This window comes from Triturus cristatus, chromosome 11 (assembly GCF_964204655.1).
Source record: "Triturus cristatus chromosome 11, aTriCri1.1, whole genome shotgun sequence".
Lineage (NCBI taxonomy): Eukaryota > Metazoa > Chordata > Amphibia > Caudata > Salamandridae > Triturus > Triturus cristatus.
Window position 1 is genome coordinate 697,733,602 of NC_140594.1, and position 15,749 is coordinate 697,749,350.

The window sequence follows — 15,749 nt, forward strand, 5'->3', positions numbered from 1 at the left end:
ATAGCTGCACCACAGAACGTAGCACCACCGCAAGCGCAGCCTATTGCTGCAACACAAGCAACAACACAACAAATGTATCAGTATGCACAAGCAGATTATCCCGATTATCAGCGATACTCATGAGATAGCCTAGAGAGGGAAGTTGGCTTACCCCTTATTGAGGTTCCTGTAGACCAAGAGGGACCTTATGTACATAGTGAACTATTAGGGGAAGACAGAAAGTTTTTACTTGATACAGGGCCAAGCAGAACAACTATAAGACACAGTGAAGTTCCAGGGGCACCCCTCTCAGGCTCGCAAAATATTTCCCTTGGATTCTCAGGAAAACCTATAATTAATGAAGTTACACAGCCTCTTCCACTTACGATTGGTCCATTGACACGTACTACAGATTTATTGCTTACTAAATCATGTCCAGAAAACTTGTTAGGTATAAAAACCTTGAAAGCTCTAGGAGCTATAATATGTTGTTCTCCGGAAGGAGTACGACTATTTCTACGTGACTTCAAAGGTCACTACGTGTCCAGAGACATGGATCACCGACTACAAACTTTACCTACACATTTATGGGCACAAGGCCCCACTGATGTTGGTTGCATGAATATTACACCATATCGTGTCACACTAAAAACAGGAGTGATACTACCACGAATGCGACAATACAAATTACCACCCGAAGCTGTTGTGGCTTTGCTGCAAATCATTGACGAGCTCATTACACAAGGAGTGGTTGTCGAAACCGACTCCAATGTATGTAATTCCCCGATAATTCCGATTCTTAAAAGAACGGATCCAAAAGCACCACCAGTATATCGATTAGTTATTGATCTGCGCGAATTAAATAAATGTATTGTACCACAATACCCTGTGGTCCCAGATATCTCTTCATTATTAACCGCTATTGACTCCGAAGCAACGTTCTTCACTGTAATTGACCTCAAGAATGCTTTCTTAACGTCCCAATAGATCCGGAAAGTCAATATCTGTTCGGATTCAGTTTAAATGGACGAAGTTTTAAATTCACACGCGCACCTCAAGGATTTACAGAAAGCCCCAGCATCTATAGCCAAGCACTGAAACGAGAACTTGACAGTATCCACATGCCAGTTAACACTGCCTTGCTTCAATATGTCGATGATCTGCTGATCACCGCCCGAAGCGAACCTGAATGTGAAAATGCGTCACTGACGGTTTTGAAATTTCTGGCCGACAAGGGGCACAAGGTGTCCCCTTCTAAGCTGCAATTCTGTGTCCAGCGAGTTGTTTACCTTGGGCACTCGCTGTCCAAGGAGGGAAGACAGCTTACACCCGACCGCATCCAGTTAATCGCTAACATACCACCACCCAAGACACAAAAGGAGGTGCGGGCTTTTATAGGCCTCACTTCATACTGTAGGCAGTGGATCCCTCAATATGCATTTCCAACAAAACCACTCATCCAGTTGACAACACAGGAGGCAGCCATATCGACTGTCCTCCCTTGGACTCCAGAACATACACATGCCTTTGAAAGCTTAAAGAAAGCTTTATGCCAAGCACCTGTTTTAGCAACACCATGTTACAGTAAACAGTTTACACTCTTTGTTACAGAACGCGAAGGTACTGCCTTGTCAGTACTCACTCAGGAACAAGCAGGATCACACAAACCATGTGCTTATTTCTCTAGTACATTAGATCCAGTAGCTCAGGCTCTTCCTGCGTGCCTGAAATCAGTGGCAGCAACAGCTTTAGCAATCAGACAAAGCGATGCCATAGTGTTAGGACATCAATTGACAGTACAAGTACCACATGCAGTAGAGGTTCTCTTGAACCGCACACAAACACAACACTTGACTATAGCGAGACTTACCGGTTACGAACTGACATTATTTCAGCCACATATAGAAATCAGACGTTGTAATACGTTAAATCCTGCCACACTGTTACCAGTGGGCGGAACAGATCCATTGGCACATGATTGTGTCGAAGTCATTACTATCACAACAAAACCCAGACAAGACTTGACAGATATCCCTTTGTCAGATCCAGACTTGACATTGTATGTAGATGGGTCATGTATGAGAACAAGTACAGGAGAGTTAGTGGCCGCTTACGCAGTCACAACAGACACTGAAGTCATTGAAACAAACTGTATTAACATTTTGTCAGCTCAAGCAGCAGAGCTCATCGCTCTGACACAAGCCTGTATTCAAGCCAAAAATAAGAAAGTCAACATATACACAGATTCACGTTATGCATTCGGAGTCGTCCATGACTTCGGCGTACTGTGGCGAGAGAGAGGTTATTTAACTTCTCACGGTGCCCACATCCAACACGGACCCCTCATTCAAACCCTATTAGACGCGATTCATCTACCTATTGCAATATCGATTATGAAATGCAAAGCCCATACAAAAGTTACCGATATCATTTCTCAGGGTAATGACCTAGCTGACAGAACAGCTAAACAGACGGCTCAGAATCAGACTCACACAACTGACATGACAAAGACAATAGTTCCAACACCAACACATTGCATGACAGTTAAGGATCCCGCCCTTGATGTAATTGACATACAGACACATGCTACACCAGAAGAAATAAAGAAATGGACTGAATTAGGAGGGATCCAAACGGATCAAGGATGGATGACGAAGGAAAAATCTATATGGTTTCTTCCCGACTCTATGGTTCAAGTCATTATTAACACAATACATAGTCCAGCGCACCTAGGAGAAAAAGCTATGCTAGACAGCATTCAACACATTTGGTTCAACAAACACTTGCGAGCAGCAGCTAAACAGAAAGTTCGTACCTGTATGATATGTTGTCAGTTTAATCCAGGAAAAAGCATCCCCGTAGAGCAGGGTGGATTTCAACTTCCCGATCATGCTTTTGAAGTCCTCCAGATGGATTATATCCAGATGGAACGATGTCGAGGATTCAAATATGTTCTCATAGTTGTCTGTGCTCTTTCCCGTTGGACAGAAGCATACCCGGTTTCAGATTACACTGCTCCGACTACTGCCAAACAGTTAGTTCGAGAATTCTTCCCACGGTACGGTTTACCACGTGTTGTCTACTCAGATAACGGCCAGCCGTTCTCATCCGAACTAATGAAACACGTTTCCCTTTTGTTAGGCTACCAATGGAAATTCCATTGTGTCCGGCATCCCGAGGCCGCAGGTCTCGTGGAACGTCATAATCAAACTCTGAAAATTAGATTGTCCAAAATATGTAGGGAAAAAGGTGTCGACTGGATAGTAGCCTTACCAGTTGCGCTCTTTTACATGAGAATGGTAGCACATTCTCGAACAGGGCTATCCCCGTATGAGGTGATCTTCGGTAGACCACCAAATATGTGGGGGACGCCTATACCTCGCAAAATAACTGATGTTGACTGTAATATGCTGACAGATTACCTGGCTTCCTTGATGTCTGCACTACAATCTTGTCGTTCACAGGTAGCCGCAGCTTTTCCCGATCATACTGAGGGGAAGCCCCATGACGTGGTTCCTGGTGACCTGGTTTTGGTCAGGAATTTCGACCGGAAGACCCAACTGGATCCCAGGTGGAAGTCACCTAAGTTGGTTCTATTGACTACAAGGACTGCCGTGAAGATTGAAGGTCGCAAAGGGTGGTTGCACTCGAGTCATATCAAGAAATTTTATGGACTACCTTCCAGCGTGAATACTCAACCTTGTATTCCCTCACAGACAGACTCAAAGCTCCCCTTGGTTGAGAAATCAAAACAAGAACTGTACAAACTAAAATTGAGGTCTAGCAAGTCAGACAATTTGATTGTTTAAGTCCTCTCCAAGGTGAATCGGTTGAATTTGTCTCTGACATGTATCCTCTAGACCGGAATAGAGAAAGAAATCAGCAAATGCAGCTGAAAAAACATGCATATTGTAAATCACTTCGTAGTCACTGCACAGTAACATTATTAATTTTGTTTTTTCTAAGTCTTCTGATCATTATTTTCAGCATACTATTGCATATGTATTACCCTATTCTTAAACGTGCTTACAATATAACTGCAGAACATTCTTTTAGTGAATTACCTCCGCATGAGTTGTCCTATAGATTTGCGCTGCGCAACAACACATTCATTAGTATGTTACATCATTCCCATCAGACCAGCAATGCCACAAATTGTTGGATATGTGGCCGACTCCCTCCTTATCAAAACTATAAGGGAGTTTTGCCCCTCTTTCCATATCCGTTCACACACAATGGCTCCTGTGGAGCATGGTTTAGTTTGATTAATTCCTTAGATTCTGATTCCGTAGTTTACCAAGACAACTGGGTGTGGGGAAACCTGAACCTAGTTTTGCTTAAAGTCTGCTACCCTAACAAGGAGGGACTTCCCAAAAGAACAGGAACTGATCTAGAAAATGAAGTATATGGATTAGGTAATTTTACACTTAACCTCATGATCCTGAACGTTGAATCTGAAGCTACACCAATCTTGCCCGCCATGTCAGTATTCCCAGTAAAAGGGGAATTATGTATAAGAAAGAATGGTTCCATACATATGGGCCATAGTAAATGCACCACTGTAATAAAATTCAGTGATCAAGGCAAGTCTACATTTAGAGCTTCCCATCATTCCTACTTCATATGTGGCCAGACCGCATATATATGTCTACCTCTAGATTGGGATGGTACTTGTTACATAGCATTCCTTCTGCCACCTGTTTTCCTAGCCCCGCCTGATTATCATAGGAATACCCATTTAGTACACAATAGACAACAGAGAGATCTCCCAATTGTCGATTACACTGAAACAGCATGGGAAAAATACACAGATTTCAATAAAGGTTTCTTTCCATATATAGGTACAGTCACTAATAGTAAGCTGATACGTAGATTAACCAGAACCCTTGAAGCAGTAGTGAACGAAACTATTTCCGTCTTAGGCAATTTAACAGAAGAGCAGTCTGCTATGCGGATTGTTGTACTTCAAAATCGTCTTGTCCTTGACGTCATCCTGGCCGATAGGGGCGGAGCTTGTAGGGTCATCGGATCAAGTTGCTGCATTTTCATACCAGAAAATTCGCCGTCAGTATACAAAGCCATAACCCGCCTTCATAAGATTATAAGCCAGATATACCAGAGTCCAGGCACCTGGACTTGGTCCGGTTGGTTCTGGGGCGTGTTGTCAGCCTGGGGATGGAGAATCCTATCCTTCCTAGGTATTGGCTTTCTCATACTATTCAGTTGCTGCTTATGTCTACAATGTGGGCCAGCGATTTGTGGCCTGTGTGCCACATCGTGTATTCCACCTCCAAGTTTTCGTTCAAGATCCCGGAAGAAGAAAGAAGAACAAATGATGCTATATGAACAGATCGATGGATTGATGAAGATCGATATCTCCTGAGGGTCCGTAGGGGACAAGGAGGGAATGAGGAAATATGAATTTTGTGATCAGTTATGTCCCCTATCGTAGACCCCAACGGCTCCATGTGCATGCTATAAGTACATGTATGTTCCCTCCAGTTCCAGTTTTAAAGACGCAAATACATGTGCGTCTACCGTTAACATGTCCTCTTTCAGATCCGCCATGAATGGGTCAGATACTCCATTCCTAAGTATGAAAGGCCACCGACTTTATGTGGTTCACTTTCCACATTTTACAGATTCAGGCGAGTAGGCCCTGAATTCTGTCATCAAGCCTTTTCCTGCCTTCTGCCTCTGAAAGCTCCAGTCTGAGCCAGCCTCTGTATCCATGAACTTTGTCCTACTCCCTGCGCGGCTAACGGTGCCTGATCCAGCCAGTTGCCTGCCAAAAACTGTATTTCACCTTCAAGATTATCTGCTTCGCTCCTCATCCGATGCATTCCTGTCTAGTAGTTTAGGTAAACATTCCTCTAGCTACCGTGCAAAGGGCCAGGCCTCACTGTCCTCGTGCAAGTAATTCATAGCCCCGTTACCATGGAAGATTCCTGCCCCCTCGCATCTCATGTAGACACTTAGATGCCCGTACACGCACTAACAGTCAGTATAGAATAGATTCCGTCCGAAGAGACCTTTCCTTTTGGATAACACAGTTCTTTAAACATAGGATATTAGATATGATTTGGGATTAGGTTGACATAACCCTCAGACTTCTGTCTCCACATGTAGAGCTAAATGTCAAGTCCCCTTCACCCTCTAGTTGCACGTCAATCACACGTCATGCGGCTGCGCACGCATCTCTGCCAAATATTTCTGCTGACATTGCAGGATTCTCTTATGGATCCACCCATTTGTGACATCATGTTTAATGACGTATTTTAGTTACACCCATGTTTACGCCTTTTTTGGTTACGTATGCATATTTTATCTCTCTTATCAGCTGTTACGCCTCCTGCATCTGTTACACTATAATGTAATTCTTATAAAAATGATTACCTGTCAATAATGTATGCCCTTCCTTCCTGAACTTTCGTGGTGATGGAATAGAAGCCTGTAATTCGAATTACATTCCTTTGTATAGGAATAAAGCCTTTTTAAACCTCTAATACCACGGATTCTGCCTCTTATATTTACTGAGTTATTCCTCATAGACTTTACCGCATAAAAAATAGTACCGGTAATGAAATATTTACCACAAGGCAACTATCGACACCTGATTATTATTTGAGACTCCCGACTGACCCCACCAGGGAGATTCAAAAACTTATTCTTGACATTACAGAGGAAGGACTTTCACTGGGCTTTCTTACTAAGAATGAATTCACGTACCTGAACACCAAATCACCTCGCACTCCAGTAATCTACACGTTACCCAAAATACACAAAAATGCCGCCAATCCACCCGGGCGTCCCATAGTCTCGGGTTGTGGGTCCATCCTCGAACCTCTTGGAAGAAACATTGATCACTTCATTAAAGAATTTGTCCCTACCACCCAATGTTACATTAAGGATATCATGGACATGGTTAATCTTGTTGAGGCACTCTCACTGATCCCCTGTCCAGCCTCTTATGTACTCTCGACGTGGAAGCCCTATACACCAATATTCCCCAAGACGAGGGCATTGATGTTATAGGAATGGTACTCAATTCAAGACCACAACCCCACGCGGTCCCTACCTCTTTCATCCTTCACCTTCTTAAGATTTGCCTTACCAGGAACTTCTTTCTTTTTGATGGCCATTTCTATCAACAAGTCAAAGGTACCAGCATGGGCGCAGTTTTCGCCCTAAATTTCGCTATACTCTACATGGATTGGTTGGAAACTAACACTATACTATCCCCCTTGAACCCCTTCAGATGTCACATCCTCCAATGGAAATGTTACATAGACGATATTGTCCTTATCTGGAACAGCTCTGTAGACAATCTCCTTCAATTCCAACAGTGGCTCAACACACACAGTCATGGCCTTAACTTTACTGTTAATAACAGTAACCACAAGATAGCCTTCTTGGACCTATACATCATTGCTGCCAATGGTGGACTCTACACTACATTGTACCGTAAGCCTACTGACAAAAACACCTTACTTTCATACAGTAGTCACCATCCCAGTGCCCTCCGCGACTCACTTCCTTATTCACAATTCCTTCGCATACGGCGCAACTATTTCTTTAAGAAAGATTACTTCTCTGAGGCCAATATCCTATCTAAGAAACTTACCAGCAGAGGCTATCCACACAAACTTGTCAAAATAGCACTGAAAAGAGCATGGTATTGCCCTAGGGAGACCTTACTGAGTCCTAAGACCAAGAAAAATTATGAAAAAATTGTTTGCGTTACTACTTTCTCACCCATATCCAACACAGTGAGGAAATGCATCCTGAAACATTGGCCTACACTCAATGCTGGCCACCTGAGTTTAGAACGCCCTCTCTTTGCCTTCAAAAAGAGTAAAAGCATCAAAGACCATCTGGTCAGGGCCACTCTTCCTGACACTAAAAAGGACGTCACCATCAGGACACTTTGGAATCTACCGCCTTTAGTTGGCCACTTTAAATGCACCACCTGCAGTGTCTGCAATCTCACCTCAGACACCAAAAAATGTGCGCATGCCAACATCAATATCACTCTGCGTCACTTTTCCAATTGCAACACCTCTAATGTTATTTATGCAATCACTTGTCCTTGTAACTTGATCTATGTGGGACAAACCACACAGAAGATCAGAATACGGATCTGCCAGCATAGAAGCAGGATCCGGTGCAAAACTGCCAATGCCCCACTCGTCGAACATTTCACAGCTTTGAACCACACCGAAGATGACTTAAGGTGGCAATTCATTAGCGTGATCCAACAACCTGCCAGAAACTCCAACATCGCTGCGATCCTGGACAAAGAGGAACTTAAATGGATAATCCGCACTGACAGTCTGCACACAGGATTGAACCGGTTGGAGGATTGGTCTAACTTGCTCTAACCATGCCTTGATTTTGTCATAACTGTTTTGATTATGCTGTTCAAATCAGAACTTTTTTGATTATGCTGTGTAACGTCTTAAATGCTCTTTATCGCTGGATTTTTTCTTTCCCTATTGTTTGCCCTCCTCATTCCCTGTCTCATTAAGACTGCCAAATAAATTTTGCCACCATGCTCCCTTTCCCCTTCTTCCAACCCCTACTTCCTCCTCCCTTCCCCCTTCTGTCCTCCTCTCCCCCCTTCTCTCCTATCATTATTATTCCTCCGACCTTCTCATTTTAGAAATTGTGATAACCTTTTTACCCTTCTTGCATGGGACCTCTGTTCCTTTAAAATTCGTGGGAACAGTCTAGCCTGAACTGCCAAGCCATGTCTTCCTGGACTGGAAACAAGCACCCTGGGACCGGTTTTGGGCTAACAGCCCTCCTCAACCAGGCTAGCTTGAATCCAGTGGCAAAGTGAGCAAGGGACCCACGTCTGGGCATACCCTGCCAACTAAGCGAACACAAGGAGATGATGAACAGATCGCTGAAACTTTTCAAACACTCACCCCCACTCACAGTTCTGGGTTGAATCCCTCCTTTTTCTTTAGCTCACTTCGCCACCCAGTCTTCAGTTGCTGTCACTGAATCACAACTTCTGCGGGTGCCACGAGGTTTACACGGCAGTGGTCATTTGCTGACGGTGGTTGTGGAGACAGGTGAATGAAGTGTTCTTCTCACAAGTTATGTAAAGTAAAGTGCGTCGGAGACCTCTGTTCTCCCTACTCCTGTGATTAATACTTCTGAATGACAACTGCACCAGGAGCAGGCTGCACCCGGCTCCTCCTAAAACTATCAGTTACAGTAGAAATCAGAAGAGGAAAGAAGGGTGTAAGGTTTATGCTAAACTATTCTCAGCCCATGGCAGGGGGCTTTGAATACAGGCACCTAATGTCTGTTAATTGCCACATTCAAAATATTCTGATAAGCAAGAGTGAGTAACATTCCACAATTTGCTTAACTCATGTATAAAGGGCCTGATTTAGAGTTTGATGTCCCATTCCTTGTACGCATGGGATACACAGTCACAAACGTGATAGATGGCTCATGCTCTATTGCAAATACATTATATCCTCCTACTGCACTTGTAATAAAGTAGACAGGATTTCCTTTAGCTTTTTAGGTAGCATTAAGGACAATTACTGAAGAGTTCTAACACTAGCACTTTACTGTGTGTACGCTTGTTTAAATTAGGACATTCACTGAAGTAACCTTATGTTTTAGCACGTCCTTGTAGTTTTTAATTGATTGTGTACTGGTTAATACTGTGTTCTTCCATCATGTAAAGTTTCTAATATACTATATCATGATTAATAAACTTTGAAACTTTGAGACAGGATATCCACCACCTTTGTGATAGAGTATCTCATCTGACAAACTCCAAATCAGGCCTTAAGACTTGAAAATAAAAATAAGCAGACGTAGGAGTATATGCTGTAAGATTAATGAAATGGGAATTTCAGCGCAATAGAGCTTTTGAAAGATTAGCTTTTGGGAGTGGCAGTGGGAAACTATCAATAAAAAAGTAGCTAAACATAATTTTTATTGGACGACAAAAACAACTGTGTCCAGTCGTGGGGGTCTTGGCTGCAATTACCTACCTATGTGATGGCAGATCCAGATAAAGATAGCTCTGACTTTTTCGAGCTCAGTGTGAGCTTCCTTCAGCAGAACTCCCACCAGGTTTTCCACACTGCCCGTCACATCTACCTGTGGTAGAAGAGAGGAAAAAATTGATTTTATTAGGCTGAACATTTAATTAAAACATTTTATCGAATGCTCATAGTTATAAAGAATATTTTTACTTTAATCATATATTCAATTGCTCTCATATATTCAATATTTCCATCAAACTGAAGAGGGGAGCGAAGAATCGCGGTTTAGAGCTATATAAATGCCGACATTGATGTCGAATATGACAAGATTCTTCTAAGGAAATCATTATGAAAAGGAAACCATTATGAAAACGTGGCATTTAATCAAAATGACACACAAATGTTTCTTGCTTTGAGACCAGCGGGTCCTAGAGTAAAGCTGAGCAGGCGGACTTGTGTGCCAGGCAACTCAAGAACTTGAGTGCGGAACACGTCCTTTAAAACAAAGCTGGAATCACGCTGTGCCTTTACAATGCCGGCAATAGAACAAACGCTTCCTTACCACGCATTTGCTTAGCACGCAAGTTGTTACAACGACTTGCTGTAGGGGGGCGCATTGGTGGAGAGGTGTTTGATTTTAAGTCCAACACCTTCCCTACTGTTGGACAGACTGGAGATGGAATAGTAAATTATACTATTCCAAAGTCCAGCACCCCCCTAAGGCAAGTCGTTGTAACAACTTTCATGGTAAAGGACCGCGTCGAAATGAAGCGTTCGTTCTAATGCCAGCATGATGACGGCATTCATGCTAAACATATGCAGGATTCTGTCACACATTCGCATTATGAGGCAGGTAACATACTCCATACACCAATGAAGACAGTCCCCTGATAAATTACAGGGTGTGAACGGAAATTCCCGCTTATATATAGTGCAATTACTGATGGAACTAGTGGTTATGAAACAAGTCTGGACAATGCCACAGTCTAACCAGTGTCAAAGAAGTGTGAAAATGTATAAAGAATGGTGATGAAAGGATGGGAGAAGCCGGGTTGGGTTTGGGGAAGGGGAAGCTGAATAAGAATAACAAGAAACATGCGATTAAGTATATTTGTTGTTTTAGGATTTTTCAGCATTCATTCATCAAAATGACACTTGTCATTATGCCATTTATTAACGTCAGAAAGATCCACCCAGGCCACTGTTTATGTACCTCAACAGTCTAGGTGTGCTCCTGAAGTGACAGCTTTTCTCAGAGAAACCGCAAACAGAAGTGGAGTTCTGATATTTGCTTTAATGAGGGGAGGCAATATTTTAAGCTGGTACTATTGTGGCATCAAAGGGCCCGATTCACAAAAGTAATCGGAGACAAAATCTTAACTTTACGACTTGCGGTATTCACAAAAGGCATTTAGGAGTAGTAAAGTTAGGATTCCTAACTTTACTACTCCTAAATGCCTTTTGTGAATACCGAAAGTCAGAAAGTTAGGATTTTGTCTCAGATGACTTTTGTGAATCGGGCCTCTTAGAAGTGGGGGTCCCTAGTTTGCTGAGGCAGTCACCTTAGTCCATATAGGGACCCTTGTTTCTAGTCAGAGAAAGGAGAGACACCCTTTTTAATAACCACCCCTCACCCCCTGGTAGCTTGGCACGAGCAGTCAGGCTTATCTTCAAGGCAATGTGTAAAGTATTTGCAACCGCACTGCCAGTGACACAGTGATAACACCACAAATGGACACCACACTGATGTATAAAAATAGCTGTATCTTTATTAAGAGGAAAAATACGGTAAGACAAAACGATAGAAATCCAACATATGCGTATTCGTAATGTTTTACTTTGCCGGTTATTAGGCCGACAAACACTTGTAGGTTCTTGTGGTATTAATGAGCAGTTCACGATATTCGAATGCAGTCCTAATGCATTGTTATGCAGTTCGTATCGTCAGACTAATTCAGTTCGTAATGCAAGAATAATGCAATCCTCAATGCAAGTAATCAGGCAGTTCGTAATGCAAGAATAATGCAATCGTCAATGCACGTAATCAGGCAGTTTGTAATGCAATAATGCAATCCTCAATGCACGTACTCAGGCAGTTCGTAATGCAAGTATCATGCACTCCTTAATGCAAGTAATAAGGCAGGTCACACTGCGAGAATAATTTAATCCTAAATGCACATATTCAGGCAGTTCGTAATGCAAGAACATTGAAATCCTGAATGCACATAATCAGGGAGTTCGTAATGCAGGAATAAAAGAAGGCCAATCGATGCGATTAGCATGGGCACCACTAGGCCCCAATCACGGACAACAGTCCTGAACTTCCGAGGGCGGTTTCTCAACAACTTCACCCATGTGAGGGCTACACCATCCCTTACTATTATGCTTGAGTATTTACTTTCTTTTCTCCATACGTAGCATCATGGGAAACATACTCTTATTTTCCCACTGTAAGACATGAAAGCTATCATGCTGTTAGCATGCAGTCTTGATTAATAGACAAAGACATGGGATTGTGCTGCACTGTGATAAATACAAATGTATGAAGACTTTTTGAAAGTTCAGTGGTCTGGTTTTCATTCTTTATTGCAGTGGTGACTGATTCGAACAAGTAGCAGAGTAGTATTTTTGTGTCCACACTCCCTTTATGGGTATGAGTAAATACTATCCTCTGCCTTACTGGTTCCTGCATCATCTTTGAAGAACCTCCCTTTAAGAGTTAACAAGCACACATTACCAAGGAGATGCTGATGCGTATATGTATGGTACCAGGTGGCGTATATGGCATGTATGCAGTTAGCAAGGAAATTCAGGGCCGGGCGTGCGCCGCCCATAGGGTTAAAAAGGCTTAAGCCCCCCCCCCCTCCACCATTGCGTGTCTCAGCCCGGGCTGCTGCAGATTGAGCTGCTGTGGGCTCGGCTGGGCAGTGTCTGGAGTCTTATATCCGGCACGCCCGAGTTTTTCATAGGTCTTTAAAGACTATTTGCATATTTACATACCTTTGTAAACTGGTTACAGAGGCTTGGTTTTTTTCTGGTTCCAGTACCCCCTGGGTCCCACTCTGCCTATTCCTTACATTTGAACTGCTGTAATGTTAGTATGCATTTCATGAAAAGGAATATAAAGTAGGGTTGCCAGAAGAAAAATGCCAGCCATGTATTTAAAGAGACTGCAAAGACCTCTACTTGACACTAAATCGGGTTATAAACATAAATAATATATATTCATTTGTAATGTGACTTTTCTCTCTTTGTTCCCTTTAATTATCAGTCATGGATCATTCAGGCAGCCCTACAACACAATTAAAAGTGCTTGCTGTTTATATTTGCTGTTTGAAGTATGCACAGATAAGTGCTAAAAATACGGCTTTAGGTGACTGTTCATTTTTGTAGCCTCTGGGACATTAAAAGAATGAGCTGGCAACCCTAATCGTAAGACTGGAAGTTTGTTGCAGGATCAGCACATTATTTATTTCCTCCACCCTCGATCCCTGATTAATGCCATAATAGCAATAGTTTAACTTATGTCTGAAACCCTACACTGCCGTCAATAACAAGCTAAGTTACTCCAAGTGTCTGGGAATGCATCCTGCATTCAGACAACTCACTCCTCATTCGTGCCCTTCACTTTCAATCTCACCCTGCACTCATAGTGATCACTCTGCGCTCACAATGCCCTTGTGCTGTTCACCCTGTACCTCACCCTGCAGTCACACGAGCACACTGCTCACCCTGCACTCATGTGGTACTTCACTAACCTGTCCCCTTTACTGCTCAATTTGCAATCTCACTCAAACAAGCCCATCACTAACCATGCAGTCATTCGTCCCACTCTGCACTTACACCGTACTCAAATTAATTTGGTCAGCTCAGTCACCCTGCAGTCACTCCTCTCACACTGTCACATCGCACACTGTGCACTCACATGCCACCCACACAGCGCAGAGTTAACGTGCCTGCTACAAAGAACGTGTACCACGTTGATCACAGAACTGAGTGTGAGTAAACTATGAGTAGCGCTATTAAAAAATGAAATGTTTGATCAGAAAGGTGCTACAGAAAGATGAGGTGCATTGTTGGTGAGTGTTAGTGAGGGACTTCATAGAGAAGGAGGAATTGGGGGAGTGGGCGTCAAAAAAGACTGTTGCACTGTGTGTGACCAGTGCGAGGGCCAGCTCTGGCTGGGAGTGTTAGCCCCCCACCCTTCATGTTTAATTTTGCCCCTGTTCAGGGTTATGTACTACTGTTAGGAGAGAGATTCCTTGGTGAAGTCTGCAAGTCGAGCAGGTATTTTAAACATTACCAACAGTTCAGTAATTGTATTGATGGTTTCCACTGCATTCTAGTAAATGGAGGCCCTTCACCTTACCCTTGAAGCATATGCGTCCAATTTCTCAAATTTCTTCAGGTCTATTTCTAAAGACTTCAAACTTGACTGATCCCAGGGGTAAGCTAGAAACAAACACAGAAACATTATTCTATAGAATATATAGAGTTATATACAAGACAGACTGAAAGCCTTTTGAGCGATGTGGGAAAAAATAAATCTCTGTACAAAATCATCCCAAGTGCTTCCTAAAGGAAAGGAAAATAAGTCTACAAAACTGAGGATATTTCAATGGTAACATATGTTTTAACTTCTTTCCTTCTTGTGATTTAGGACTTAGTGAATTTCTCGTCGACTTGCTTGGCACATGCATGAATGTGGTCTGTGCCAGCCCTGAAGGTGCCTAGGCAGGCTCTCTGCCAGCGTGCACTCCCTTGCTGCACTTGTAATAACTGTGCCTTTTCAGCTGTTGTATCCCAAGAATGGCTCTTGCGTGAGACTTTACTAAATGCCCCAAAGTCAAGGAAGCAGAAGAGTGATACTGTAGGATGCACTGCTGATTTCAGGATGCTGACCAATCGATTACAATGTAAACAGCAGAAAAAATTCCATCTCATGTAGATTTTGTCCTTACCACGTGGGTGGTCCATGCAAATCAAATTAGAGGGAATTTAATAGAACTCATATAGCATGTATTTTTTTGAATCTGTGGAATGGTCTTACGCATTCACTCTCTCATTTTCCATTTATAGTTGCTCATATACAACCACTCTTACAGCCCCTAAATTCAGTGACCTATTCATCCATACATACCTCGATAAACACACATACAAACACTCGACCATCGATTTTAAAGCACTTTTACACTTGCAGAAAACAAAGTCCTATTGGTTATGCCAAGGCTTATTTTAGCAGTACCAGAGGCCTGGAAGGCTGCTTCCAGTCAGACCTAAAAATCAGTTTTGGAAACATTCAATGTATAATTTTCACTGCACTTGTGTTGTGCAAATCATTAATTTCTTACACAAAATGAATTTTATTCCACTCACCAGGGAATCATGTATGAAAATTAAGCAAACCAAGAAACATAATTACTGACCTACACAAATAAAAATAAAAAGATCACAGCAACTATGTTGTAGCATAAATAAAATCACTTTAGTATTCCCAAAAAACAAACCTACATGTGAAAACAAGAAAAACATAAAAATAAGTAAAAATAATGATACAGCAAACAAAATTATATTAATGCCAGTTTTAGAAAACATAAATCTATTAGTTCCCTAAGTAGGCAGCCAAATTCTCTACTGGTATTCAACTGGTGGTGCCTGTAATAAATTGTGTTATAAGTTGCAAAGAATGTAAGTCATTCACAAGTAATAAGTCCGCAATTGTCTCGTTACTGCGAACCAAATACCCTTTGTAGC

The 15,749-nt window shown here is 42.4% G+C and overlaps 1 protein-coding gene across 3 annotated transcripts in view; it reads right to left on the minus strand.

Annotated features, from left to right (window-relative positions):
* LOC146785337 (kyphoscoliosis peptidase-like) overlaps nucleotides 1-15,749 on the minus strand; it is a 372,020-nt gene that overhangs the window by 87,352 nt on the left and 268,919 nt on the right. For all 3 annotated transcript variants that reach the window (XM_085634318.1, XM_085634315.1, XM_085634317.1), the window contains exons 10-11: nucleotides 14,365-14,447; nucleotides 10,002-10,110 (exon numbers count right to left, since the gene is read on the minus strand). In XM_085634318.1, coding sequence (XP_085490444.1) covers nucleotides 10,002-10,110; nucleotides 14,365-14,447 — 192 coding nt within the window. The remainder of the gene's footprint in view (nucleotides 1-10,001; nucleotides 10,111-14,364; nucleotides 14,448-15,749) is intronic.